At 44.8% G+C, this 26,352-nt stretch overlaps 1 protein-coding gene across 3 annotated transcripts in view; it reads left to right on the top strand.

Annotated features, from left to right (window-relative positions):
• Positions 1 to 26,352, top strand: part of LOC120043007 (zinc finger protein 585A-like) — a 27,861-nt gene extending 1,509 nt beyond the window's left edge. The window contains exons 3-18 of one of the 3 annotated variants that reach the window (XM_038987735.1): positions 167 to 230; positions 7,496 to 7,725; positions 8,322 to 8,715; positions 14,822 to 15,143; positions 16,908 to 16,997; positions 17,113 to 17,208; positions 17,368 to 17,497; positions 17,730 to 17,880; positions 18,177 to 18,673; positions 21,718 to 21,936; positions 22,454 to 22,619; positions 24,067 to 24,210; positions 24,288 to 24,461; positions 24,709 to 25,075; positions 25,509 to 25,580; positions 25,681 to 26,352. In XM_038987735.1, the coding sequence (XP_038843663.1) occupies positions 167 to 230; positions 7,496 to 7,725; positions 8,322 to 8,715; positions 14,822 to 15,143; positions 16,908 to 16,997; positions 17,113 to 17,208; positions 17,368 to 17,497; positions 17,730 to 17,880; positions 18,177 to 18,673; positions 21,718 to 21,936; positions 22,454 to 22,619; positions 24,067 to 24,210; positions 24,288 to 24,461; positions 24,709 to 25,075; positions 25,509 to 25,580; positions 25,681 to 25,927 (3,363 nt within the window). In that variant the 3' untranslated portion in view covers positions 25,928 to 26,352. Of the gene's footprint in view, positions 1 to 166; positions 231 to 7,495; positions 7,726 to 8,321; positions 8,716 to 14,821; positions 15,144 to 16,907; positions 16,998 to 17,112; positions 17,209 to 17,367; positions 17,498 to 17,729; positions 17,881 to 18,176; positions 18,674 to 21,717; positions 21,937 to 22,453; positions 22,620 to 24,051; positions 24,211 to 24,287; positions 24,462 to 24,708; positions 25,076 to 25,508; positions 25,581 to 25,680 lie in introns of all 3 variants that reach the window. The other 2 variants (XM_038987734.1, XM_038987736.1) reach the window with 2 other exon arrangements.

Raw genomic sequence — 26,352 nt, 5'->3', positions numbered from 1 at the left:
ATCAGTTACTCAGCCCTATGGACCCTGGTCAAAGGTAGTGTACTATTTAGGGAATAGGGATTGGCCCTGGTGGCTGGTAAAAAAGTAGTGCACAGCTAGCTGTACAATAACTTTTCAACAGGTATGTTTTAACGTTCTTTAACTTTTCATTGTTGCTTCATTTTAGAATTCTAAACTTCAGGCTGTAGTGGATGTGCTGCCAGAACAACAGGAGGTCCGTCTGGCTCAAGGTACTGATGAGGGGTTTAGGAAGACATGTTGCTACTATGACATGTTGCCACTATGACATGTTGCTACTATGACATGTTGCTACTATGACATGTTGCTACTATGACATGTTGCTACTATGACATGTTGCCACTATGACATGTTGCCATTATGACATGTTGCTACTATGACATGTTGCTACTATGACATGTTGCTACTATGACATGTTGCTACTATGACATGTTGCTACTATGACATGTTGCTACTATGCAAACAAACAAACGAACACACATCTTCAATTGCAAATCATGTTCAAATGAGTTGCTGGCCCTTTGAGGACCACAATATACTCTGAGTGTACAAAACATTAAGAACACCAGCTCTTTCCATGACATATATGTATATACACTGCTCAAAAAAATAAAGGGAACACTTAAACAACACAATGTAACTCCAAGTCAATCACACTTCTGTGAAATCAAACTGTCCACTTAGGAAGCAACCCTGATTGACAATAAATTTCACATGCTGTTGTGCAAATGGAATAGACAAAAGGTGGAAATTATAGGCAATTAGCAAGACACCCCCAAAAAAGGAGTGATTCTGCAGGTGGTGACCACAGACCACTTCTCAGTTCCTATGCTTCCTGGCTGATGTTTTGGTCACTTTTGAATGCTGGCGGTGCTCTCACTCTAGTGGTAGCATGAGACGGAGTCTACAACCCACACAAGTGGCTCAGGTAGTGCAGTTCATCCAGGATGGCACATCAATGCGAGCTGTGGCAAAAAGGTTTGCTGTGTCTGTCAGCGTAGTGTCCAGAGCATGGAGGCGCTACCAGGAGACAGGCCAGTACATCAGGAGACGTGGAGGAGGCCGTAGGAGGGCAACAACCCAGCAGCAGGACCGCTACCTCCGCCTTTGTGCAAGGAGGTGCACTGCCAGAGCCCTGCAAAATGACCTCCAGCAGGCCACAAATGTGCATGTGTCAGCATATGGTCTCACAAGGGGTCTGAGGAGCTCATCTCGGTACCTATTGGCAGTCAGGCTACCTCTGGCGAGCACATGGAGGGCTGTGCGGCCCCACAAAGAAATGCCACCCCACACCATGACTGACCCATCGCCAAACCGGTCATGCTGGAGGATGTTGCAGGCAGCAGAACATTCTCCACGGCGTCTCCAGACTCTGTCACGTCTGTCACATGTGCTCATGTGCTCAGTGTGAACCTGCTTTCATCTGTGAAGAGCACAGGGCGCCAGTGGCGAATTTGCCAATCTTGGTGTTCTCTGGCAAATGCCAAACGTCCTGCACGGTGTTGGGCTGTAAGCACAACCCCCACCTGTGGACGTCGGGCCCTCATACCACCCTCATGGAGTCTGTTTCTGACCGTTTGAGCAGACACATGCACATTTGTGGCCTGCTGGAGGTCATTTTGCAGGGCTCTGGCAGTGCACCTCCTTGCACAAAGGCGGAGGTAGCGGTCCTGCTGCTGGGTTGTTGCCCTCCTACGGCCTCCTCCACGTCTCCTGATGTACTGGCCTGTCTCCTGGTAGCGCCTCCATGCTCTGGACACTACGCTGACAGACACAGCAAACCTTTTTGCCACAGCTCGCATTGATGTGCCATCCTGGATGAACTGCACTACCTGAGCCACTTGTGTGGGTTGTAGACTCCGTCTCATGCTACCACTAGAGTGAGAGCACCGCCAGCATTCAAAAGTGACCAAAACATCAGCCAGGAAGCATAGGAACTGAGAAGTGGTCTGTGGTCACCACCTGCAGAATCACTCCTTTTTTGGGGGTGTCTTGCTAATTGCCTATAATTTCCACCTTTTGTCTATTCCATTTGCACAACAGCATGTGAAATTTATTGTCAATCAGTGTTGCTTCCTAAGTGGACAGTTTGATTTCACAGAAGTGTGATTGACTTGGAGTTACATTGTGTTGTTTAAGTGTTCCCTTTATTTTTTTGAGCAGTGTATATATATATATTTTTTTTTTATCCCCGTCCCCGCAGGAGGCCTTTTGCCTTTTGGTAGGCCGTCATTGTAAATAATCATTTGTTTTTAACTGACTTGCCTCGTTAAATAAAGGTTAAATAACATTTAAAAAAATAAACATAGACTGACCAGGTGAAATCTATGATCCCTTATTGATGTCACTTGTTAAATCCACTTCAATCAGTGTAGATGAAGGGGAGGAGACGGGTTAAAGAAGGATTTTTAAGCCTTGAGACATTAGAGACATGAATTGTGTATGTGTGCCATTCAGAGGGTGAATGGGCAAGACAAAAGATTTGTGCCTTTGAACGGGGTGTGGTAGTAGGTGTGGTAGTAGGTGTGGTAGTAGGTGTGGTAGTAGGTGTGGTAGTAGGTGTGGTAGTAGGCGTCAGACGCACCGATTTGTGTGAAGAACTGCAACTCTGCTGCGTTTTTGACACTTAACAGTTTCCTGTGTGTATCAAGAATGGTCCACCACCCAAAGGACATCCAGCCAACTTGACACAACCGTGGGAAGCATTGGAGTCAACATGGGCCAGCATCCCTGTGGAACTCTTTCGACACCTTGTGGAGTCCATGCCCCGATAAATTTTGTCTGTTCTGAGATCAAAAGGGGAGGTGCAACTCAATATTAGGAAGGTGTTTCTAATCAAATCAAATGTATTTATATAGCCGTTCTTACATCAACTGATATCTCAAAGTGCTGTACAGAAACCCAGCCTAAAACCCCAAACAGCAAGCAATGCAGATGTAGAAGCACAGTGGCTAGGAAAAACTCCCTAGAAAGGCCAAAACCTAGGAATAAACCTAGAGAGGAACCAGGCTATGAGGGGTGGCGGGTGGAGATTATAACAGAACATGGCCAAGATGTTCAAATGTTCATAAATGACCAGCATGGTCAAATAATAATAATCACAGTAGTTGTCGAGGGTGCAACAAGTCAGCACCTCAGGAGTAAATGTCAGTTGGCTTTTCATAGCCGATCATTAAGAGTATCTCTACCGCTCCTGCTGTCTCTAGAGAGTTGAAAACAGCAGGTCTGGGACAGGTAGCACGTCCGGTGAACAGGTCAGGGTTCCATAGCCGCAGGCAGAACAGTTGAAACTGGAGCAGCAGCACGGCCAGGTGGACTGGGGACAGCAAGGAGTCATCATGCCAGGTAGTCCTGAGGCATGGTCCTAGGGCTCAGGTCCTCCGAGAGAGAGAGAGAGAAAGAGAGAATTAGAGAGAGCATACTTAAATTCACACAGGACACCGGATAAGACAGAAGTACTCCAGATATAACAGACTGACCCTAGCCCCCGACACATAAACTACTGCAGCATAAATACTGGAGGCTGCGACAGAAGGGGTCAGGAGACACTGTGGCCCCATCCGATGATACCCTCGGACAGGGCCAAACAGGCAGGATAGGACCCCACCCACTTTGCCAAAGCACAGCCCCCACACCACTAGAGGGATATCTTCAACTACCAACTTACCATCCTGAGACAAGGCCGAGTATAGCCCACAAAGATCTCCGCCATGGCACAACCCAAGGGGGGGGGCTCCAACCCAGACAGGAAGATCACGTCAGTAACTCAACCCACTCAAGTGACGCACCACTCCTAGGGACGGCATGGAAGAGCACCAGTAAGCCAGTGACTCAGCCCCTGTAATAGGGTTAGAGGCAGAGAATCCCAGTGGAGAGAGGGGAACCGGCCAGGCAGAGGCAGCAAGGGCGGTTCGTTGCTCCAGAGCCTTTCCGTTCACCTTCACACTCCTGGGCCAGACTACACTCAATCATATGACCGACTGAAGAGATGAGTCTTTAGTAAAGACTTAAAGGTTGAGACCGAGTCTGCGTCTCTCACATGGGTAGGCAGACCATTCCATAAAAATGGAGCTATAGGAGAAAGCCCTGCCTCCAGCTGTTTGCTTAAAAATTCTAGGGACAATTAGGAGGCCTGCGTCTTGTGACCGTAGCGTACGTGTAGGTATGTACGGCAGGACACAATCGGAAAGATAGGTAGGAGCAAGCCTATGTAATACTTTGTAGGTTAGCAGTAAAACCTTGAAATCAGCTCTTGCCTTAACAGGAAGCCAGTGTAGGGAGGCTAGCACTGGAGTAATATGATACATTTTTGGGGTTCTAGTCAGGATTCTAGCAGCCGTATTTAGCACTAACTGAAGTTTATTTAGTGCTTTCTCCAGGTAGCCGGAAAGTAGAGCATTGCAGTAATCTAACCTATAAGTAACAAAAGCATGGATTAATTTTTCTGCATCATTTTTGGACAGAAAGTTTCTGATTTTTGCAATGTTACGTAGATGGAAAAAAGCTGTCCTAATGTTTTGTATAGTCAGTGTTAATATGCCTCCGGACTTTGTGTTTTTAGAGCTTCATTGTGTTTTTATCCTGAATAATGTTCAATGTTCCACAACCGTTCAAATTTTTGGGGTCACTTAGAAATGTCCTTTTTTTTTGTCCATTTAAAATAACTTCAAATTGATCAGAAATACAGTGTAGACATTGTTGATGTTGTAAATGACTATTGTTGCTGGAAACGGCAGATTTTTTTATGGAATATCTACATAGGCGTACAGAGGCCCGTTATCAGCAACCATCACTCCTGTGTTCCAATGGCACATTGTGTCAGCTAATCAAAGTTTATAATTTTAAAAGGCTAATTGATCATTAGAAAACCCTTTTGCAATTATGTTAGCACAGCTGAAAACTGTTGTTCTGATTAAAGAAGCAATAAAATTGGCCTTCTTTAGACTAGTTGAGTATCTGGAGCATCAGCATTTGTGGGTTTGATTACAGGCTCAAAATGGCCAGAAACAAAGAACTTTCTTCTTAAACTCATTCTTGTCTATTCTTGTTCTGAGAAATGAAGGTTAATCCATGTGAGAAATTGCCAAGAAACTGAAGATCTCGTACAACGCTGTATACTACTCCCTTCACAGAACAGAGCAAACTGTCTCTAACCAGAATAGAAAGAGGAGTGGGAGGCCCCGGTGCACAACTGAGCAAGAGGACAAGTACATTAGAGTGTCTAGTTTGAAGAAACAGACACCTCACAAGTCCTCAACTCGCAGCTTCATTAAATAGTACCCGCAAAACACCAGTCTCAACGTCAACAGTGAAGAGGTGACTCCGGGATGCTGGCCTTCTAGGCAGAGTTGCAAAGAAAAAGCCTTATCTCAGACTGGCCAATAAAAATAAAATATTAAGATGGGCAAAAGAACACAGACACTGGACAGAGGAACTCTGTGGCCATCGAAGTTGAGCATTTACCCACTGAAGTCGGTTTCGATGCTGAACAGCAGTTGGGTCAAGACCCTGGTGAGGACAACGAGCACGCAAATGAGCTGCCCTGAGACGGTTTCTGACAGTTTATGCAGAAATTCTTTGGTTGTGCAAAACCCACAGTTTCATCAGCTGTCCGGGTGGCTGGTGAAGAAGCCAGATGTGGAGGTCCTGGCCTGGCGTGGTTACACGTGGTCTGCGGTTGTAAGGCCGGTTGGACGTACTGCCAAATTCTCAAACATTTTACATTAAATTCTGTGGCAACAATTCTGGTGGACATTCTTGCAGTCAGCATGCCAATTTCACACTCCTTCAAAACTTGAGACATCTGTGGCATTGCGTTGTGTGACAAAACTGAGTGGCCTTTTGTCCCCAGCACAAGGTGCACCTGTGTAATGATCATGCTATTTAGTCAGCTTCTTGATATGCCACACCTGTCAGGTGGATGGATTATCTTGGCAAAGGAGAAATGCTCACTAACAGGATGTAAACAAATTTGTGCACAAAATGTTAGAGAAATAAGCTTTTTATGGGAAATTTCTGGGATCTTTTATTTCAGCTCTTGAAACATGGGACCAACACTTTACATGTTGTGTTTTATATTTTTGTTTAGTGTATTTGAAGTCATTCCAAATACTTTATCTGGGATTAATTGGGCTTGTCTTGCGCAATGGAACCAATAAGTGTAGCCTCAAAAACCACAAACCCCGCCCATCTGGTACTCCTGGCAAGCTAGAGCAAACGCTAACAGTATCTGAAAGATTTCAGATAGTATTTGAACCCAGGTCTGGTGGCCACTGGTCTAACCCAGAGACATATTTAGAGTGTTGGACCAACTTTGAAATTGTAATATTGTTCTAATTCTAGGCATTCAGTGACATATAATTATTTAAATGTTTCCCATGTTATGCTAATGGTGTGCTAACATGGCCCCATAGAATGTTGTAGTTTCATGTAAATGCATCATAATGCCCATTCTAGTGACATGCCATTCCCCATGTTATGCTAATGAGGTGCTAACATGGCCCCATAGAATGTTGAAGTGTCATGTAAATGCATCATAATGCCCATTCTAGTGGCATGCCATTCCCCATGTTATGCTAATGAGGTGCTAACATGGCTCCGTAGAATGTTGTAGTTTCATGTAAATGCATCATAATGCCGAAGCCTTAATCGCCCAGCTGTCTAAACACATGGTTCTGGTCTAACCAATCCTATCTCATTCCCACAGGAGATGGTCCTGCTCCTCCTTCCAGTTCTGTAAACACATGGTTCTGGTCTAACCAATCAATCAATCAATCAAATATATTTATAAAGCCCATTTTACATCAGCTGATGTCACAAAGTGCTGTACAGAAACCCAGCCTAAAACCCCAAACAGTAAGCAATGCAGATGTAGAAGCACGGTGGCTAGGAAAAACTCCCTAGAAAGAAACCTAGAGAGGAACCAGGCTATGAGGGGTGGCCAGTCCTCTTCTGGATGTGCCGGGTGGAGATTATAACAGTACATGGCCAAGATGTTCAAATGTTCATAGATGACCAGCAGGGTCAAATAATAATAATAATCATAGTGGTTGTAGAGGGTGCAACAGGTCAGCACCTCAGGAGTAAATATCAATTGGCTTTTCATAGCTGAGCATTCAGAGTTAAAGGTAGCAGGTGCGGTAGAGAGAGAGAGAGTCGAAAACAGCAGGTCCGGGACAAGGTAGTACGTCCGGTGAACAGGTCAGGGTTCCATAGCCGCCGGCAGAACAGTTGAAACTGGAGCAGCAGCATGACCAGGTGGACTGGGGACAACAAGGAGTCATCAGGCCAAGTAGTCCTGAGGCATGGTCCCAGGGCTCAGGTCCTCCGGGAGGGGAGGGAGAGGGAGCGAATTAGAGGGAGCATACTTAAATTCACACAGGATACCGGATAAAAAAGGATAAATACTCCAGACATAAGACTGACCCTTGCCCCCCGACACAAACTATTTCAGTATAAACCTATCTCATTCCCACAGGAGACAGTCCTGCTCCTCCTCCCAGCTCCGTCGCCTCTCTACCTGTCCGACACCGGCAGAACCACAACAACACTTGCCACAGCAACACCTGTCAGAAGTGCGGAGAGCAGTTCCCTACCTTCTACAAGCTGCGTGTCCACCTGACCACCCACAGGGGAGAGAAGCCCTTCTCCTGTCCAGACTGTGGTCAACGCTTCTCAGCCCGGGGGTACATGGAGTCACACCAGAGGGTAGGTTGAGTTGATTTGAGTGCGTCCCAAATGGGATCCTATTACCATTGGGCTCTTGTCAAAAAGTAGTGCTCTATATATAGAATACAGGGCCATTTGGGACATATCCTTGATTTCTTTATTTCAATTGTTGTTCAGTTTAAAACCAATTTAAAAGTACAAAGAAATCCCAGAGAACAGTGAAAGCGTTAAAGCTGAAATCCGTAAAGGGGGGAAACGGTGCCGCTGTTCACCCAGGCGCTAATGTTGTTGAGGGTCCAGCAGCACAAAAACATATGGTGTTCTAGCGCACGTGCAATGATGTCCGAGGGAAAAGTAAAGTGTTCATTGTTTTCAGTAACTGTTTTATTATTGTAGTATCCCGAATGGACATGGCAGTTTCACCAAATACAGATTCCAGGATCTAAAGGATCACTTTAGTCAAACAATATATTTTTGGTATTTACAACCCCCCCCCCACAAAAAAAAAATGTTTTTTTGTGCATGTCAAGTTTTCAAGATTGAGCACTTTTTGTCCAAAGCAAAAACTCTGATCGTTTTTTAATAAACTATATTCCTTTTAAATACACTTATTTCCAATGTGGCCCTGGGTGTAGGTACACATCAAGGAGAGACCACACCCCTGCCCCGACTGTGGTAAAAGGTTCCTCTCCCTGGGAGACCTGAAGAGACACCAGCAGAGCTTCTCCGAGGAGAGACCGTACAGCTGCTCCGAGTGCAGGAAGAGTTTCACCCAGCCGGGGTTCCTAAGGGCACACCAGAGGACACACACCGGGGTAAAAGGTTACCGCTGCCCCTACTGTCACAAGGACTTCTTCACTGCCTCCAGTCTGAGGAGACACAGGAAGCAGGTGCATGCGGAAGAGACCGTCACGCTGCCCCCTAGTGGTGGACTCCAGCTGTCACATGCTGGAGAGAGCCTGGGTCAAGCTGAAGCTGGTGTACCAGGACTGAAGGTCATAGTGAAGGAGGAGGAGGATCCTGCTTTTGGTGAGTACATGTTCTGTCACATGTCATAGTCATGCCTGATTGTGTCAGACCGGTTTAGTTACACACCAACTACTAATAAAACAAAGTAAGGAGGGCTTCTCCTATAAAATATAAATCATTAAAGCTAGAGTCCTTAATTAAAACAATAACAAAGCGGGCACCCCGCCTCTGTTTTGGTAAAAAAACTGAGGAACAGGCCTGGAGAATTGTAACCACTCTCAAATGCATAGACTGAGCTATGAATGCAAGGACTGACCATCTATGATATCAAAATGTATAGTTTTAACCAGTGTTTGCTAAAAATGTTCATTGTTCACAAACATTGGAGCAAAATAATTTTGAGTTCTGATGGGGTACGACAGTTGAACTAAACTCATTAAATATTAATAAGTTATATTCTACAAGAATCAATGGGTTTATATCATTAAAGGAACGTTCCACAGCTTGCCTTCACAACTCCACAGCAAGTTGTTACACACAAACCTCTCCGGCCACGTTGCGTGCATGAGCGGTGCAAAAATAAATGCACACATACAGTACATGTCAATCAATCATTTCACCCACACCACTCGCGTACATGAACTAGCGTCTGTGTAGCCAAGCGCTAAAATAGAACTTGGTTTTATTTGAGATGCTCCACCCACTGCAAGTCCCCTCCTTATTGGATACCAGGAAGATACAAGCCCAAGTCCCCTCCTTATTGGATACCAGGAAGATACAAGCCCAAGTCCCCTCCTTATTGGATACCAGGAAGATACAAGCCCAAGTCCCCTCCTTATTGGATACCAGGAAGATACAAGCCCAAGTCCCCTCCTTATTGGATACCAGGAAGATACAAGCCCAAGTCCCCTCCTTATTGGATACCAGGAAGATACAAGCCCAAGTCCCCTCCTTATTGGATACCAGGAAGATACAAGCCCAAGTCCCCTCCTTATTGGATACCAGGAAGATACAAGCCCAAGTCCCCTCCTTATTGGATACCAGGAAGATACAAGCCCAAGTCCCCTCCTTATTGGATACCAGGAAGATACAAGCCCAAGTCCCCTCCTTATTGGATACCAGGAAGATACAAGCCCAAGTCTCCTCCTGATTGGATACCAGGAAGATACAAGCCCAAGTCCCCTCCTTATTGGATACCAGGAAGATACAAGCCCAAGTCCCCTCCTTATTGGATACCAGGAAGATACAAGCCCAAGTCCCCTCCTTATTGGATACCAGGAAGATACAAGCCCAAGTCCCCTCCTTATTGGATACCAGGAAGATACAAGCCCAAGACCCCTCCTTATTGGATACCAGAAAGATACAAGCCCAAGACCCCTCCTTATTGGATACAAGGAAGATACAAGCCCAAGACCCCTCCTTATTGGATACCAGGAAGATACAAGCCCAAGTCCCCTCCTTATTGGATACCAGGAAGATACAAGCCCAAGTCCCCTCCTTATTGGATACCAGGAAGATACAAGCCCAAGTCCCCTCCTTATTGGATACCAGGAAGATACAAGCCCAAGTCCCCTCCTTATTGGATACCAGGAAGATACAAGCCCAAGTCCCCTCATTGGATACCAGGAAGATACAAGACCAAGTCTCCTCCTTATTGGATACCAGGAAGATACAAGCCCAAGACCCCTCCTTATTGGATACCAGGAAGATACAAGCCCAAGTCCCCTCCTTATTGGATACCAGGAAGATACAAGCCCAAGTCCCCTCCTTATTGGATACCAGGAAGATACAAGCTCAAGTCCCCTCCTTATTGGATACCAGGAAGATACAAGCCCAAGTCCCCTCCTTATTGGATACCAGGAAGATACAAGCCCAAGACCCCTCCTTATTGGATACAAGTCCCCTCCTTATTGGATACCAGGAAGATACAAGCCCAAGTCCCCTCCTTATTGGATACCAGGAAGATACAAGCTCAAGTCCCCTCCTTATTGGATACCAGGAAGATACAAGCCCAAGACCCCTCCTTATTGGATACAAGTCCCCTCCTTATTGGATACCAGGAAGATACAAGCCCAAGTCTCCTCCTTATTGGATACCAGGAAGATACAAGCCCAAGTCCCCTCCTTATTGGATACCAGGAAGATACAAGCCCAAGTCCCCTCCTTATTGGATACCAGGAAGATACAAGCCCAAGTGCCCTCCTTATTGGATACCAGGAAGATACAAGCCCAAGTGCCCTCCTTATTGGATACCAGGAAGATACAAGCCCAAGTCCCCTCCTTATTGGATACCAGGAAGATACAAGCCCAAGTCCCCTCCTTATTGGATACCAGGAAGATACAAGCCCAAGTCTCCTCCTTATTGGATATCAGGAAGATACAAGCCCAAGTCCCCTCCTTATTGGATACCAGGAAGATACAAGCCCAAGTCCCCTCCTTATTGGATACCAGGAAGATACAAGCCCAAGTCCCCTCCTTATTGGATACCAGGAAGATACAAGCCCAAGTCCCCTCCTTATTGGATACCAGGAAGATACAAGCCCAAGTCCCCTCCTTATTGGATACCAGGAAGATACAAGCCCAAGTCCCCTCCTTATTGGATACCAGGAAGATACAAGCCCAAGTCCCCTCCTTATTGGATACCAGGAAGATACAAGCCCAAGTCCCCTCATTGGATACCAGGAAGATACAAGACCAAGTCTCCTCCTTATTGGATACCAGGAAGATACAAGCCCAAGACCCCTCCTTATTGGATACCAGGAAGATACAAGCCCAAGTCCCCTCCTTATTGGATACCAGGAAGATACAAGCCCAAGTCCCCTCCTTATTGGATACCAGGAAGATACAAGCTCAAGTCCCCTCCTTATTGGATACCAGGAAGATACAAGCCCAAGTCCCCTCCTTATTGGATACCAGGAAGATACAAGCCCAAGACCCCTCCTTATTGGATACAAGTCCCCTCCTTATTGGATACCAGGAAGATACAAGCCCAAGTCCCCTCCTTATTGGATACCAGGAAGATACAAGCTCAAGTCCCCTCCTTATTGGATACCAGGAAGATACAAGCCCAAGACCCCTCCTTATTGGATACAAGTCCCCTCCTTATTGGATACCAGGAAGATACAAGCCCAAGTCTCCTCCTTATTGGATACCAGGAAGATACAAGCTCAAGTCCCCTCCTTATTGGATACCAGGAAGATACAAGCCCAAGTCCCCTCCTTATTGGATACCAGGAAGATACAAGCCCAAGTCCCCTCCTTATTGGATACCAGGAAGATACAAGCCCAAGTGCCCTCCTTATTGGATACCAGGAAGATACAAGCCCAAGTCCCCTCCTTATTGGATACCAGGAAGATACAAGCCCAAGTCCCCTCCTTATTTTTATTTATTTATTGGAACCAGGAGAATGAGGGTAGGGCTGCCTTATTATCGACTCTCAACCAATCATGCTATTTTGTTTGTATTTTCGCATTGTTCATAACTTGTTTTGTACATAATGTTGCTGCTTCCGTCTCTTGTGACTGAAAAGAGCTTCTGGACATCAGAACTGGGATTATTCACCTCAAATTGGACCAGGAGTTCTTCTTCAATGAGTCGGACAACGGGACATTAAAAACAGTATTATCTTATGTTTCACCGAGTCGTGGCTGAACAACGACGTTAAGAACATACAGCTGGCGGGTTATACACTATCGGCAAGGCAACAGTAGCCTCTGGTAAAACCCGGGGCGGGGGCCTATGCATTTATGTAAACAACAGCTGGTGCAGTGAGTGGATATAAACCCTTGGTCTTACCCCATTCTACTTTAGTATTACATTTAATATGTTTTTAAACACAGATACCATTTGAAAAAATGATTGCACATTATTACAGTTCATCCAGAGGAACATCAACCTGGATGAAGCCTCTGTGGTGACCATCAGGAGATATATATTCCTCATCAACCTGGATAAACCCTCTGTGGTGACCATCAGGAGATAGATATTCCTCATCAACCTGGATGAAGCCTCTGTGGTGACCATCAGGAGATAGATATTCCTCATCAACCTGGATGAAACCTCTGTGGTGACATCAGGAGATAGATATTCCTCATCAACCTGGATGAAGCCTCTGTGGTGACCATCAGGAGATAGATATTCCTCATCAACCTGGATGAAGCCTCTGTGGTGACCATAAGTAGATAGATATTCCTCATCAACCTGGATGAAACCTCTGTGGTGACCATCAGGAGATAGATATTCCTCATCAACCTGGATAAACCCTCTGTAGTGACCATCAGGAGATAGATATTCCTCATCAACCTGGATGAAGCCTCTGTACTGACCATCAGGAGATAGATATTCCTCATCAACCTGGACGAAGCCTCTGTACTGACCATCAGGAGATAGATATTCCTCATCAACCTGGATGAAGCCTCTGTGGTGACCATCAGGAGATAGATATTCCTCATCAACCTGGATGAAGCCTCTGTGGTGACCATCAGGAGATAGATATTCCTCATCAACCTGGATGAAGCCTCTGTGGTGACCATCAGGAGATAGATATTCCTCATCAACCTGGATGAAGCCTCTGTGGTGACCATCAGGAGATAGATATTCCTCATCAACCTGGATGAAGCCTCTGTGGTGACCATCAGGAGATAGATATTCCTCATCAACCTGGATGAAGCCTCTGTGGTGACCATCAGGAGATAGATATTCCTCATCAACCTGGATGAAGCCTCTGTGGTGACCATCAGGAGATAGATATTCCTCATCAACCTGGATGAAACCTCTGTGGTGACCATCAGGAGATAGATATTCCTCATCAACCTGGATGAAGCCTCTGTAGTGACCATCAGGAGATAGATATTCCTCATCAACCTGGATGAAGCCTCTGTGGTGACCATCAGGAGATAGATATTCCTCATCAACCTGGATGAAGCCTCGATATTATTGTGGGAGCACACCCAGCAGCCAAATATGGCAATTTTCAAGTCAGTGTTACAATACTTTTCTCTACGTTACCAGCTAGGCTATGTCAATGCTACCACTTTTCTCTACGTTACCAGCTAGGCTATGTCAATGCTACCACTTTTCTCTACGTTACCAGCTAGGCTATGTCAATGCTACCACTTTTCTCTACGTTACCAGCTAGGCTATGTCAATGCTACCACTTTTCTCTACGTTACCAGCTAGGCTATGTCAATGCTACCACTTTTCTCTACGTTACCAGCTAGGCTATGTCAATGCTACCACTTTTCTCTACGTTACCAGCTAGGCTATGTCAATGCTACCACTTTTCTCTACGTTACCAGCTAGGCTATGTCAATGCTACCACTTTTCTCTACGTTACCAGCTAGGCTATGTCAATGCTACCACTTTTCTCTACGTTACCAGCTAGGCTATGTCAATGCTACCACTTTTCTCTACGTTACCAGCTAGGCTATGTCAATGCTACCACTTTTCTCTACGTTACCAGCTAGGCTATGTCAATGCTACCACTTTTCTCTACGTTACCAGCTAGGCTATGTCAATGCTACCACTTTTCTCTACGTTACCAGCTAGGCTATGTCAATGCGCTAGCTCTAGATGTAAAGACACTAGGCAGATCTCTAAGTTAAGTAACGATAGCAGAACTAACGATTCACAACAGCACTAATGTTATATGTCCTTTCAATATAGAAACATTAGCTGGCGCAAAACACTTACTCTGCTGTTATCTGTCTTCTTCGCTGGTTTAGGATGTCTTCTCCAGTTGATCTTCAGGATTACAGTCTCAAGGCTGTTTAACTAGGAACATACACATTTTCCCCGCATTCGAGGGTGCGGGGCATGTAGAAATCAGGAAATCAACCTCGCTCCTCTCTGAAGCTCGTTGTAGTTTTCAAAAAAACGTGGTTACCCCCAAATATGCCACTGATGGTAAAAATCCGGATACAACAAAGAATACCTAGCTTTGGATCTACAGTCCTACAGGTTCATAACGTGATCTGGACAACAATGTTGAGGTCCAAAATGGCCATAGAGTTCCTTTTTATTTTAAGTCCAAAAATGGATGTAGCAACTGCAGATTCTAGCTTTTTTAAATTTTATTACTCATTACCCTTTGACCTTCAGCTCTCATGTTAAGTTAGTTAGTTATGGTTTAGTATATTTAACCCAAACTATTGTCCTCATCCACACAGGAAACAGTTCCAACAACCACCACTCTGAGACTACTGAGGAGAGTCTCCCTGCAGCCGTAGAGCATAAACAGCAACACCATAAACAGCATCACAGCTGTCACAGAAGAGCCCACCCCTGCCCTGTGTGTGGAAAGGAGTTTCCCATTGCATACAAGCTACAAGTCCATATGAGAATCCACACTGGAGAGAAGCCTTACTCCTGCTCTGTGTGTGGGAAGAGCTTCGCCCAGAAGGGGAGCCTGACGCTCCACCAGATCGTTCACACCGGAGAGAAACCTTACTCCTGCCCCGACTGCGGGAACACCTTCTCCCAGATGATCAGGTGTGTTGTTGTTATCAGCGTAGACCAGTGTCGTATTAATTAGTGCACAAACGTTTTGCAAAGGAAAGCGAAAACAAGCGTTTCTTATTGAACAACTACAGGTCATCTCTTCTCTGTTACGGCCGTGTGCATCCTTTTGGTTCCTAGTGAATACAACCCTGGTCCGTCCTTTTTAGCCTTTCTAGCTCAGGGGTTCCGCTAGCGGAACACCCACAACATTCCACTGAAAAGGCAGCGCGAGAAATTCAAAACATTTTTTTTAGAAATATTTAACTTTCACACATTAACAAGTCCAATACAGCAAATGAAAGATAAACATCTTGTTAATCTACCCATGGTGTCCGATTTCAAAAATGATTTACAGTGAAAGCACAACATATGATTATGTTAGGTCAGAGCCAAGTCACAAACACACACAGCCATTTTTTCAGCCAACAATAGGAGTTAGAAAAAGCAGAAATATAGTTCAAATGAATCACTAACCTTTGATTATCTTCATCAGATGACAGTCATAGGACATCATGTTATACATGTATTGTGTGTTTTGTTCGATAATGTGCATATATATATATATATATATAAAACAAATCTCAGTTTACATTGGCGCGTTACGTGCAGTAATGTTTTGATTCCAAAACATCCGGTGATTTTGCAGAAATACTCATAATAAACATTGATAAAAGATGCAAGTGTTATTCACAGAATTAAAGATAAACTTATCCTCTATGCAACCGCTGTGTCAGATTTCCCCCAAAAAATTACGGAAAAAGAATAATCTGAGAACGGCGCTCAGAGCACAATCCAGCCAAAGAAATAGCCGCCATTTTGGCGTCAACAGAAGCTACAAAAACACTATAAATATTCACTTACCTTCGAATAACTTCATCAGAAGGCACTCCCAGGATTCCCAGTTCGACAATAAATGACTGATTTGTTCCATAAAGCCCATCATTTAGCCACTTGTTGTTAGCATGTTCAGCCCAGTAATCCATTTTCATGACGCACGAGCAATCCCTCCAGACAAAAACTCAAAAAGTTCCATTACAGGTAGTAGAAACAGGTCAAATGATGTTTGCAATCCATATTTAGGATGTTTTTAACATTAATCATCAATAAGGATCCAACCGGAGAATTTCATTGTCTGAAGAAAGAGCATTGGAACGAGAGCACTCTCTCTCGTGAGCGCGCACAATGAGACCAAGAATTTCGGCAGACCACTCAGTAAAATAGCTCCTATGAGCCCCTCCTTTATAGTAGAATCATATAACCAGAATCTAAAGACGGTGACATCTAGTGGAAGCCCTAGGAAGTGTTTGCTCATCCATAACTAAAAGGGATATCATTTGGCACTGTTTTGAAAATCGAGTTCTCACTTCCTGTTTGGATTTCTTCTCAGGTTTTTGTCTGCCATATGAGTTTTGTTATACTTACAGACATAATTCAAACAGTTTTAGAAACTTCAGAGTGGTTTCTATCCAATAGTAATAATAATATGCATGTATTACCATCTGGGACATAGTAGGAGGAAATTCAGTTTGGGCACGCAATTCGTCCAAAGTGAAAATGCTGCCCCCTGTCCCGAAGAAGTTTTAAGTATATATATATATATATATATGTATATATATATGTATGTGTATTTAGTTTGGCATATGCCATTTGCATGCTCATGGAGTTCATTGGTTCGTTTTGACTCGCTGCTATGTGGGTGTAATAAAACTTGAACTACATATAACTAACTTGTAACTTATCTTTATAATTGATCAGCCTGAAGAGACACCAACTGCTGCACACGGGAGAGAGACCGTACCGCTGCTCCGAGTGTGGGAGAAGCTACACCCAGCAGAGAAACCTGAGGTATAAACTATGCTTTTTATTTATCAATTCTAAGGTTTATAGGGTCATTTCAAGTAGTCAGAAGTGTTTTTTTATTTAAATTAAAAAAAAAAAATCTATTTTGATCTTATCTTAGGGCCCACCAGCTGAAGCACACAGCAGAGAGACTTCACCGCTGCTCTGTGTGTGGGAAGAGCTTCTTCACACCCTCAGGACTCAGGGATCACCAGAGGTTAGTATGGACTTGAATCGATGATTTCACTATTTTTGTAATCTCTTTTATTTGATGTTCCTTTATTAATTGCCTTCTGTTGTTTTTTTGATCTCCTTTATTTCATTGTTAAGCGTTGTGATTTTAAATACACGTTAAATAAAGTTTGATTTGATTCAGGTCTCACACAGGAGAGAAACCATTCCTCTGCTCTGTGTGTGGGAAGAGCTTCTCACGGCCTGGTCTCCTGAGAGAACACCAGCAGACTCACACAGGAGATGGTGGACAGGTGGAGCGAAACCGCAGCAAGGTGTGAGACAATTATAGCTACGTCCCAAATCGCAATAGCCTGGGCCTTGGGAATAGGAAATAGGGAATAGGGTTCCATTTAAATTATGACTGACAGTGCTTCAAGTGTTTCAAGAGGAGACGTCAATATTCTGTCATCTAGGGAACCTTCATAGGTAGTTAGGGCCAAGAGCTTTGTTATTCCTATCTTGTTTTAAAAAATATATATATATTTAATTAAATTTCCATTCTAGGACCCTGGTGACCGATCGAGCCCCAAACCCAAAGAGTCCCTTGGTAAAATTCTGGGACTGAAAAAGGGGACGGAGGCGAGAGAAGAGGATGAGGAACTTGGTGGTTTGATTAATTCCGACGGAGAGGAAATTGGTCACGATTCTCTTTCTAGTAAGAGGCAGAATGATGACGATTTTTGATTGAGCTCTTCATTGTTGAAGGATGCGTCCCAAAAATGGCACCCAATTCCCTACATAGCACTACTTCTGACCAGAGCCCTTTAGGGAATAGGGTGCCATTTGGGACACAGCCTGTGTGTGTTAGTTAGTCGGTCAGCTAGTGTTAGCATAACGGCTAAGTATTTGTTTAACCTGCTCTACACTTTTGCCCATAGGGCTCTATGTCGGGGATAGGGAGTCATTTGGGGACGCAGATCCATTGTTTAACCTCTCCACTTCTCCACACAGGAAAAAGCCCTGTCCCAGTCTTTGTTAGCGGTGAGATTCCCTCGACATCAGCAGAACCTGAACAACACCAACAAATCCAGGAGAAACGATGCAGAACCAAGAAGCCTCACCTCTGCTCGGTGTGTGGAAAGGAGTTCCCTAAACCATCGAAGCTAGTTGCACATCTCCGCACACACAGTGGAGAGAAACCCTTCCGCTGCTCCGTGTGCGGTAGAGGTTTCTCCACAGGGGGTATCACCCTACAGAGACACCTTCTGACACACACAGGGGAGAAACCTTACCACTGCTCTGTCTGTGGGAAGAGGTTCATCCAGCGAGGGAATCTGTTAAAACACCAGAAGGTACACACCGGAGAGAAACCTTACTCCTGCTCCGTGTGTGGACGGAGTTTCCCTCGATTTGAGCGTCTGAAGGACCACCAGCGGACACATACAGGAGAGAAACCTCAATCTTGCGATGTCTGTGGGATGAGGTTCTCCTACGCGTCCTCCCTCAAGGTCCTTTACCCATTACTACCACACTTCCCTACATTGTTTTTTTTATCACTCAAATCTCATTTTATTTGTCACATGCTTTGTAAACAACAGGTGTAGACAACAGGTGTAGACTAGATACACAATGAGTAACGATAACTTGGCTATATAAGCACAATGAGTAACGATAACTTGGCCAGTACCGAGTCCATGTGCAGGGTTACGAGGTAATTGAGGTAGATATGTACATGTAACTAGGAATAAAGAGTAACAAACTATTTATTAGTCTTATGTCTTGGGGGGGTAGAAGCTGTTCAAGGTCCTGTTGGTTCCTGGTGCATCGGTACCGCTTGCCGTGCATTAGCACAGAGAGCAGGCTTTCTGCCTGGTATAGAGGTCCTGGATGGCTGGGAGCTTGGCCCCAGTGATGTACTGGGCTGTACGCGCTACCCTCTGTAGTGCCTTGCAGTCAGATGCCAAGCAGTTGCCATACCAGGCAGTGATGCACCCAGTCAGGATACTCTCGATGGTGCAGCTGTAAAACCTTTTTGAGGATCTGAGGACCCATTCCAAATCTTCTCAGCCTCCTGAGGGGGGAGAGGCGTTGTCGTGCCCTCTTCACGAATGTGTTCTGTGTTTGGACCATGATAGAGCCTAAGTGATGTGGACACCGAGGAACTTGAAGCTCTCAACCTGCTCCACTACAGCTCCATAGATTGTGAATGGGGGAATGTTCAGCCTTCCGTTTACTTTAGTCCACTGTCAGCGCCTTTGTCATGCTGACATTGAGGGAGAGGTTGTGGTCCTGGCACCACACTGCCAGGTCTCTGACCTCCTCCCTATAGGCTGTCTCATTGTCGTCGGTGATCAGGCCTACCACCGTCGTGTTGTCAGCAAACTGAATGATGGTGTTGGAGTTGTGATCGGCCAAGCAGTTGTGGGTGAACAGAGGGGAGTACGGGAGGGGACTGAGCACACACCTGAGGGGCCCCGTATATATATATACGTATGTATATATTACAGACTGGCTCAGGGAGAGATTGCAAATGTAAGTGAAGACACTTGCCAGCTGGTCAGCGCATGCTCTGAGTATGCATCCTGGTAATCTGTCTGGCCCTGTGGGCATAGTGAATATTAACCTGTTTAATGGTCTTACTCACATCGGCTACAGAGAGTGTGATCACAGAGTCGTCCTGAACAGCCGGTGCTCTCATGCAAGGTTCACTGTTGCTTGCCTTGAAGTGAGCATAGAAAGCATTTAGCTCGTCTGGTAGGCTCGCGTCACTGGGTAGCTCTCGGCTGTGCTTCCCTTTGTAATCTGTGATAGTTTGCAAGCCCTGCCACATCCGTTGTGTGTCAGAGCCAATGTATGAGGATTCGATCTTAGTCCTGTATTGGCGCTTTGCCTGTTTGAGGGTTCATCGGAGGGCGTAGCAAAATTTCTTATAAGCTTCCGGATTAGAGTCCCGCTCCTTGAAAGCGACAGCTCTACCCTTTAGCTCAGTGGGGATGTTGCCTGTAATCACTGGCAGCAGAGAACTGGAAGGAAAGGCGGCCAAATGAGGTGTTGGCTTTGGGGATGATCAGTGAGATATACCTGCTGGAACGTGTGCTACGGGTGGGTGTTGTAATCGTGACCAGTGAACTGAGATAAAGCGGAGCTTTACCTAGCATAGACCTATAGATGACCTGGAGCCAGTGGGTCTGGCGACGAGTATGTAGCGAGGGCCAGCCGACTAGAGCATACAGGTCGCAGTGGTGGGTGGTATAAGGTGATTTGGTAACAAAACGGATGGCACTGTGATAGACTGCATCCAGTTTGCCGAGTAGAGTGTTGGAAGCTATTTTGTAGATGACATCGCCGAAGTCGAGGATCGGTAGGATAGTCAGTTTTACTAGGGTAAGTTTGGCGGCGTGAGTGAAGGAGGCTTTGTTGCGAAATAGAAAGTTGATTCTAGATTTCATTTTGGATTGGAGATGTTTAATATGAGTCTGGAAGGAGAGTTTACAGTCTAGCCAGACACCTAGGTATTTATAGTTGTCCACATATTCTAGTTCGGAACCATCCAGGGCGGTGATGCTAGTCGGGCGGGCGGGTGCGGGCAGCGAATGGTTGGAAAGCATGCATTTGGTTTTACTAGCGTTTAAGAGCAGTTGGAGGCCACGGAAGGCGTGTTATATGGCATTGAAGCTCGTTTGGAGGTTAGTTAGCACAGTGTCCAAGGAAGGGCCAGAAGTATACAGAATAGTGTCGTCTGCGTATTCATGAAGCCGGTGACTGATGTGGTAAACTCCTCAATCCTGGAACATATTCCAGTCTGTGCTGAAGAGAAACAGTCCTGTAGCTTAGCATCCACTTCATCGGACCACTTCCGTATTGAGCGAATCACTGGTACTTCCGGTTTGAGTTTTTGCTTGTAAGCAGGAATCAGGAGGATAGAGTTCTAGTCAGATTTGCCAAATGGAGGGCAAGGGAGATATTTGTATGCGTTTCTGTGTGTGGAGTAAAGGTGATGGTAGAAATGAGGTTAAACAGATTTGAGTTTCCCGGCATTTAAAGTCACCGGCCACTAGGAGCGCCGCCTCTGGATGAGCATTTTCGTTTTCTTGTTTATGGCCCTATATTGGTAAATAGTGTGGTCTACAGCTTATCATGAGGTTTTCTAACTCGGGCGAGCAGAACCTTAATTTTAGAGATCGAGCAAACAGCTGTTGTTAAGAAACACACACCTCCCCCTTTGAGCTTACCTGACGCTGCCGTTCTGTCCTGCTGATGCATAGAAAAACCAGCTAGATAATCCATATCTTTGTTCAGCCACGACTCAAACATCGATATTCCAGTTCTTCAGGTCCCGTTGATATGATAGTCTCGAAATGGAGCTCATCCAGTTTGTTCTCTAGTGATTACACGTTCGCCAATAGAATGGTAGAGGCGGATTATGTAAACCGACGTAGTTCACTAGTTATCTCCACATTCCCTTTTCCCTACATTCTTTCTATCCCTTTAATGATGTAGAGTGAGTTGTGACCCGTCTAATATATATTTTAATTAAATTCTGACTTGACAGGTCCATCGAAGAATGCACACCGGGGAGAGACCTTACCAGTGCTCTGTCTGTGGGGAGAGCTTCAACTCAACAGCAAACCTGAGGAAACACAGACAGTCCCACACTGGAGATAATGGGTCTGCTACCATGAAGAGGGGTCGGCTCCTGAGGTCGTCCCACACTGGAGAGGGGTCTGCTGCTGTTACTGGAGGATTTCAGACTGCTGGAGGTGACGCTCAGGTAAATCATCAGACTATACCTGTGGACTATTCAAACCAGATGGGGGAATAGGACGTCACTGACAGGATTCATTTATTGATTTTTGGCTACAACATTTGTACAGTTTAAAAGTACAAAGAAATGCCAGAGGATAAAGCATTTTATAAACTGGGTGGTTTGAGCCCTGAATGCTGATTGGCTGACAGCCGTGGTATATCAGACCGTATACCACGGGTATGACAAAACATTACATTTACTGCTCTAATTACATTGGTAACCAGTTTTATAATAGCAATAAGGCAGCTTGGACGTTTGTGGTCTATGGCCAATATACCGCGGCTAAGGGCTGTATCCAGGCACTCCGAGTTGCGTCGAGCGTAAGAACAGCCCTTAGCCGTGGTATATTGGCCATATACCACACCGCCTCGTGCCTTATTGCTTAAAAATACACTTATTTCCTCAGAGTCGGATGGAATACCTTTTTTAAACTAAACTTGTCTCTTAACTCAACGTACTGTGTGACTCCTCTGCCATTTAGGGAACCGTCGTCAAAGATAAACGCTCTCTTGGTCCTGACCAAGGCCACGGTGAAGGCTGCTGTCAAACATCTACCTTATATATCCATAGTAAAGAAGAGGAGGAGGAGGAGGAAGTGGGTGGTTTGATCAATTCCGAAGGAGAAGAAGTTAATTGGGATTACCTCAGTAAGTAAAATATTATTGGTGACAAAAAAACTAACAGAATTACAGAAGAACAATGGCACCAGATGGTTGTTGATGTATTGGCTGAATCCTACATAGTGAACTAGATGGTTGTTGATTACAGGCTGAATCCTACATAGTGAACTAGATGGTTGTTGATGTACAGGCTGAATCCTACATAGTGAACTAGATGGTTGTTGATGTACAGGCTGAATCCTACATAGTGAACTAGATGGATGTTGATGTACAGGCTGAATCCTACATAGTGAACTAGATGGTTGTTGATGTATTGGCTGAATCCTACATAGTGAACTAGATGGTTGTTGATTACAGGCTGAATCCTACATAGTGAACTAGATGGTTGTTGATGTACAGGCTGAATCCTACATAGTGAACTAGATGGATGTTGATGTACAGGCTGAATCCTACATAGTGAACTAGATGGATGTTGATGTACAGGCTGAATCCTACATAGTGAACTAGATGGTTGGTGATGTACAGGCTGAATCCTACATAGTGAACTAGATGGTTGTTGATTACAGGCTGAATCCTACATAGTGAACTAGATGGATGTTGATGTACAGGCTGAATCCTACATAGTGAACTAGATGGTTGTTGATGTACAGGCTGAATCCTACATAGTGAACTAGATGGTTGGTGATGTACAGGCTGAATCCTACATAGTGAACTAGATGGTTGTTGATGTACAGGCTGAATCCTACATAGTGAACTAGATGGTTGTTGATGTACAGGCTGAATCCTACATAGTGAACTAGATGGTTGGTGATGTACAGGCTGAATCCTACATAGTGAACTAGATGGTTGTTGATGTACAGGCTGAATCCTACATAGTGAACTAGATGGTTGGTGATGTACAGGCTGAATCCTACATAGTGATCTAGATGGTTGTTGATGTACAGGCTGAATCCTACATAGTGATCTAGATGGTTGTTGATGTACAGGCTGAATCCTACATAGTGAACTAGATGGATGTTGATGTACAGGCTGAATCCTACATAGTGAACTAGATGGTTGTTGATGTACAGGCTGAATCCTACATAGTGAACTAGATGGTTGGTGATGTAATGGCTGAATCCTACATAGTGAACTAGATGGTTGTTGATGTACAGGCTGAATCCTACATAGTGAACTAGATGGTTGTTGATGTACAGGCTGAATCCTACATAGTGAACTAGATGGTTGTTGATGTACAGGCTGAATCCTACATAGTGAACTAGATGGTTGTTGATGTACAGGCTGAATCCTACATAGTGAACTAGATGGTTGTTGATGTACAGGCTGAATCCTACATAGTGAACTAGATGGTTGTTGATTACAGGCTGAATCCTACATAGTGAACTAGATGGATGTTGATTACAGGCTGAATCCTACATAGTGAACTAGATGGTTGTTGATGTATTGGATGAATCATCAGGTCCTGGATCTACAGCATTGCAGGGCCCGAAGTCAGTTTCTGAAAAGTTTGAGAACCAAGTTGAAGATGAAGAAGATGGTGATGATGTGGAAGAAGAGAAAATTGGTGGTCTGATCAATTCAGACGGAGAAGAAATTGGTTGGGATCGTCATCGTATCAGTAAGTGATAGAATGTTGACAGTTAGAATGTTGATGATTCACTCGTTATCTAACCCCATTCTGTTTCATCAACACAGGACAGAGTGTCAGCCGTCCTTCTGACAGCGAGGAGAGTCCCTCCGCATCAGGAGAACCTGAACAACACCAGGAGAATCACAACAACACCAAGACCAAGTCTCACCACTGCTTTAGATGTGGGAAAGACTTTGCCAACATCTCTAACCTACGGCGACACCAGAAGAGACACTCAGGTTGTTGCCTCCACTGAGTGCCTCTTAAATGATGAGTTCTAATATGGAATTCCACATGACGTTCTTTGATTCCTTTTCATTGATAAGTCGTTGTGACCCATGTAGAATTCACTTTGTTCCAAATGGCACCCTATTCCCTTTGCAGTGTGCTACTTTTGACCAAAGCCCTATGGGCTCTAGTGAACCACCAATGGAATAGGGTGTCAATTGGGACACTGACCTAAATACTGTAAATCTGACTTGACAGAAGAGAATTCCGAACACAGATCCGACAGCGAAGCCAGGAAGTCCCACTGCTGCCCAGAATGTGGAAGAGACTGTAAGAAGCTATCAGCTCTACATAAACACATGAAGATCCACACAGGAGAGAAGCCGTACCCTTGCTCCGTGTGTGGGAAACAGTTCCGTGAAAGAACAGCCCTCCGAGACCACCAGAAAGTGCACACGAGAGAAAAACCTTACCCTTGCCCCGACTGTGGGAAGAGGTTCGCTCACTCAGGAGCTATGAAGAGACACCTGCTGACGCACACCGGAGAAAAACCTTACTCCTGCTCTGTGTGTGGGAGGAGCTACACCCAGATAGGGCGACTGAGAGAACACGAGCGAACACACAGGTTGGTTCTATGTTAAGTTTAGATGTTCTACTGTTTAGTCTTTGCTGGCTCCTTTTTAGTCTGACTATCTTGTAGTATTAGTCATACACATATTTGGGGGCTTTTTTTAAAAAGCATTTCTACCGCTGTTGCTGATGCACATCAGATCTGGGCCACAAAACTTCTCAGAGTAGAAGTGCTGATCTAGGACCTGTCCATATAATCTTATTCATTATGATCTAAAAGGCTAAACTGATCCTAGATCAGTACTCCTACTCTGAGAGGTGTTGTGAATACGGGCCCAGCTCGTTTGTCAAATAATTGGGCAAAAGATCAGAATTAGGCTGCCTGTGCAAACGTAACCTTTGTGATTTCTGCGTGTAATAAAAAGTGGTCTACACATAAAATGCATTTATTATTATTATTATTATTATTATTATTATTATTATTACAGCGAGGAGAAACACGACTGTTCCATCTGTTGGAGGAGCTTCTCCAAAGCTACGGCCCTCGTCGCTCACTTCAGGTAAAGCACTTTGGGACAACAACTGATGTTTAAACGGGCTTTATTAAATACATTTGTGATACACTGATTAATTCATGAATTTATGTTTTGATTGATTCAGGACCCACACTGGAGAGAGACCCTACAGCTGTGAGGAGTGTGGGAAGAGCTACGTACGAACCCAGAACCTCCGAGCCCATCAGAGGAAAAGTCACAACAGCTCAGTACCAAACCCTGGGACTGGGACAGGGGAAGACCTGGCTGCAGGGGTGAAGAGTGAAGAGGATTCTGTTAGTATCAGTGATGAAGAGGAGAAGGAGTTGATGCTGGCAGGGTGGAGGAAAACGACGACTAGCCTTACACATTAGGACAGATTCCTCTTTGTGCTGACCATCTCTAGACACCGAATGAATACAATGGACCAAAACAAGGACCAGCCAACCACATAGGATTTTCTGCATCCAAAATGATACTCTATTCCCTAAATACCAGGTCCTGGTCAAAACTAGTGCACTACATAGGGAATAGGGTGTCATTTGGGATGCAGATAGTCTTTGTGGTGATGATCTGTAGACATTGCTGCAGGGACTTGCTAACCAATAGAATGGACTGTAGTTCTAAATTCCACCAGAGGAGAGCAGCAAAGTCGGACGAAAATTATTAGTGTTGAGAAATTGAGTTTGATCTAAAACATACACTACATGACTAAAAGTATGTGGACACCTGCTCATCTAACATCTCATTCCAAAATCATTGGCATTAATATGGAGTTGGTCCCTTCTTTGCTGCTATA

Source organism: Salvelinus namaycush, unplaced genomic scaffold (assembly GCF_016432855.1).
Source record: "Salvelinus namaycush isolate Seneca unplaced genomic scaffold, SaNama_1.0 Scaffold833, whole genome shotgun sequence".
In the NCBI taxonomy this organism is placed as follows: Eukaryota; Metazoa; Chordata; class Actinopteri; order Salmoniformes; family Salmonidae; genus Salvelinus; species Salvelinus namaycush.
The sequence above is the reverse complement of the archived record's forward strand: the minus strand, read 5'-3'. Positions and strand labels throughout refer to the sequence as shown.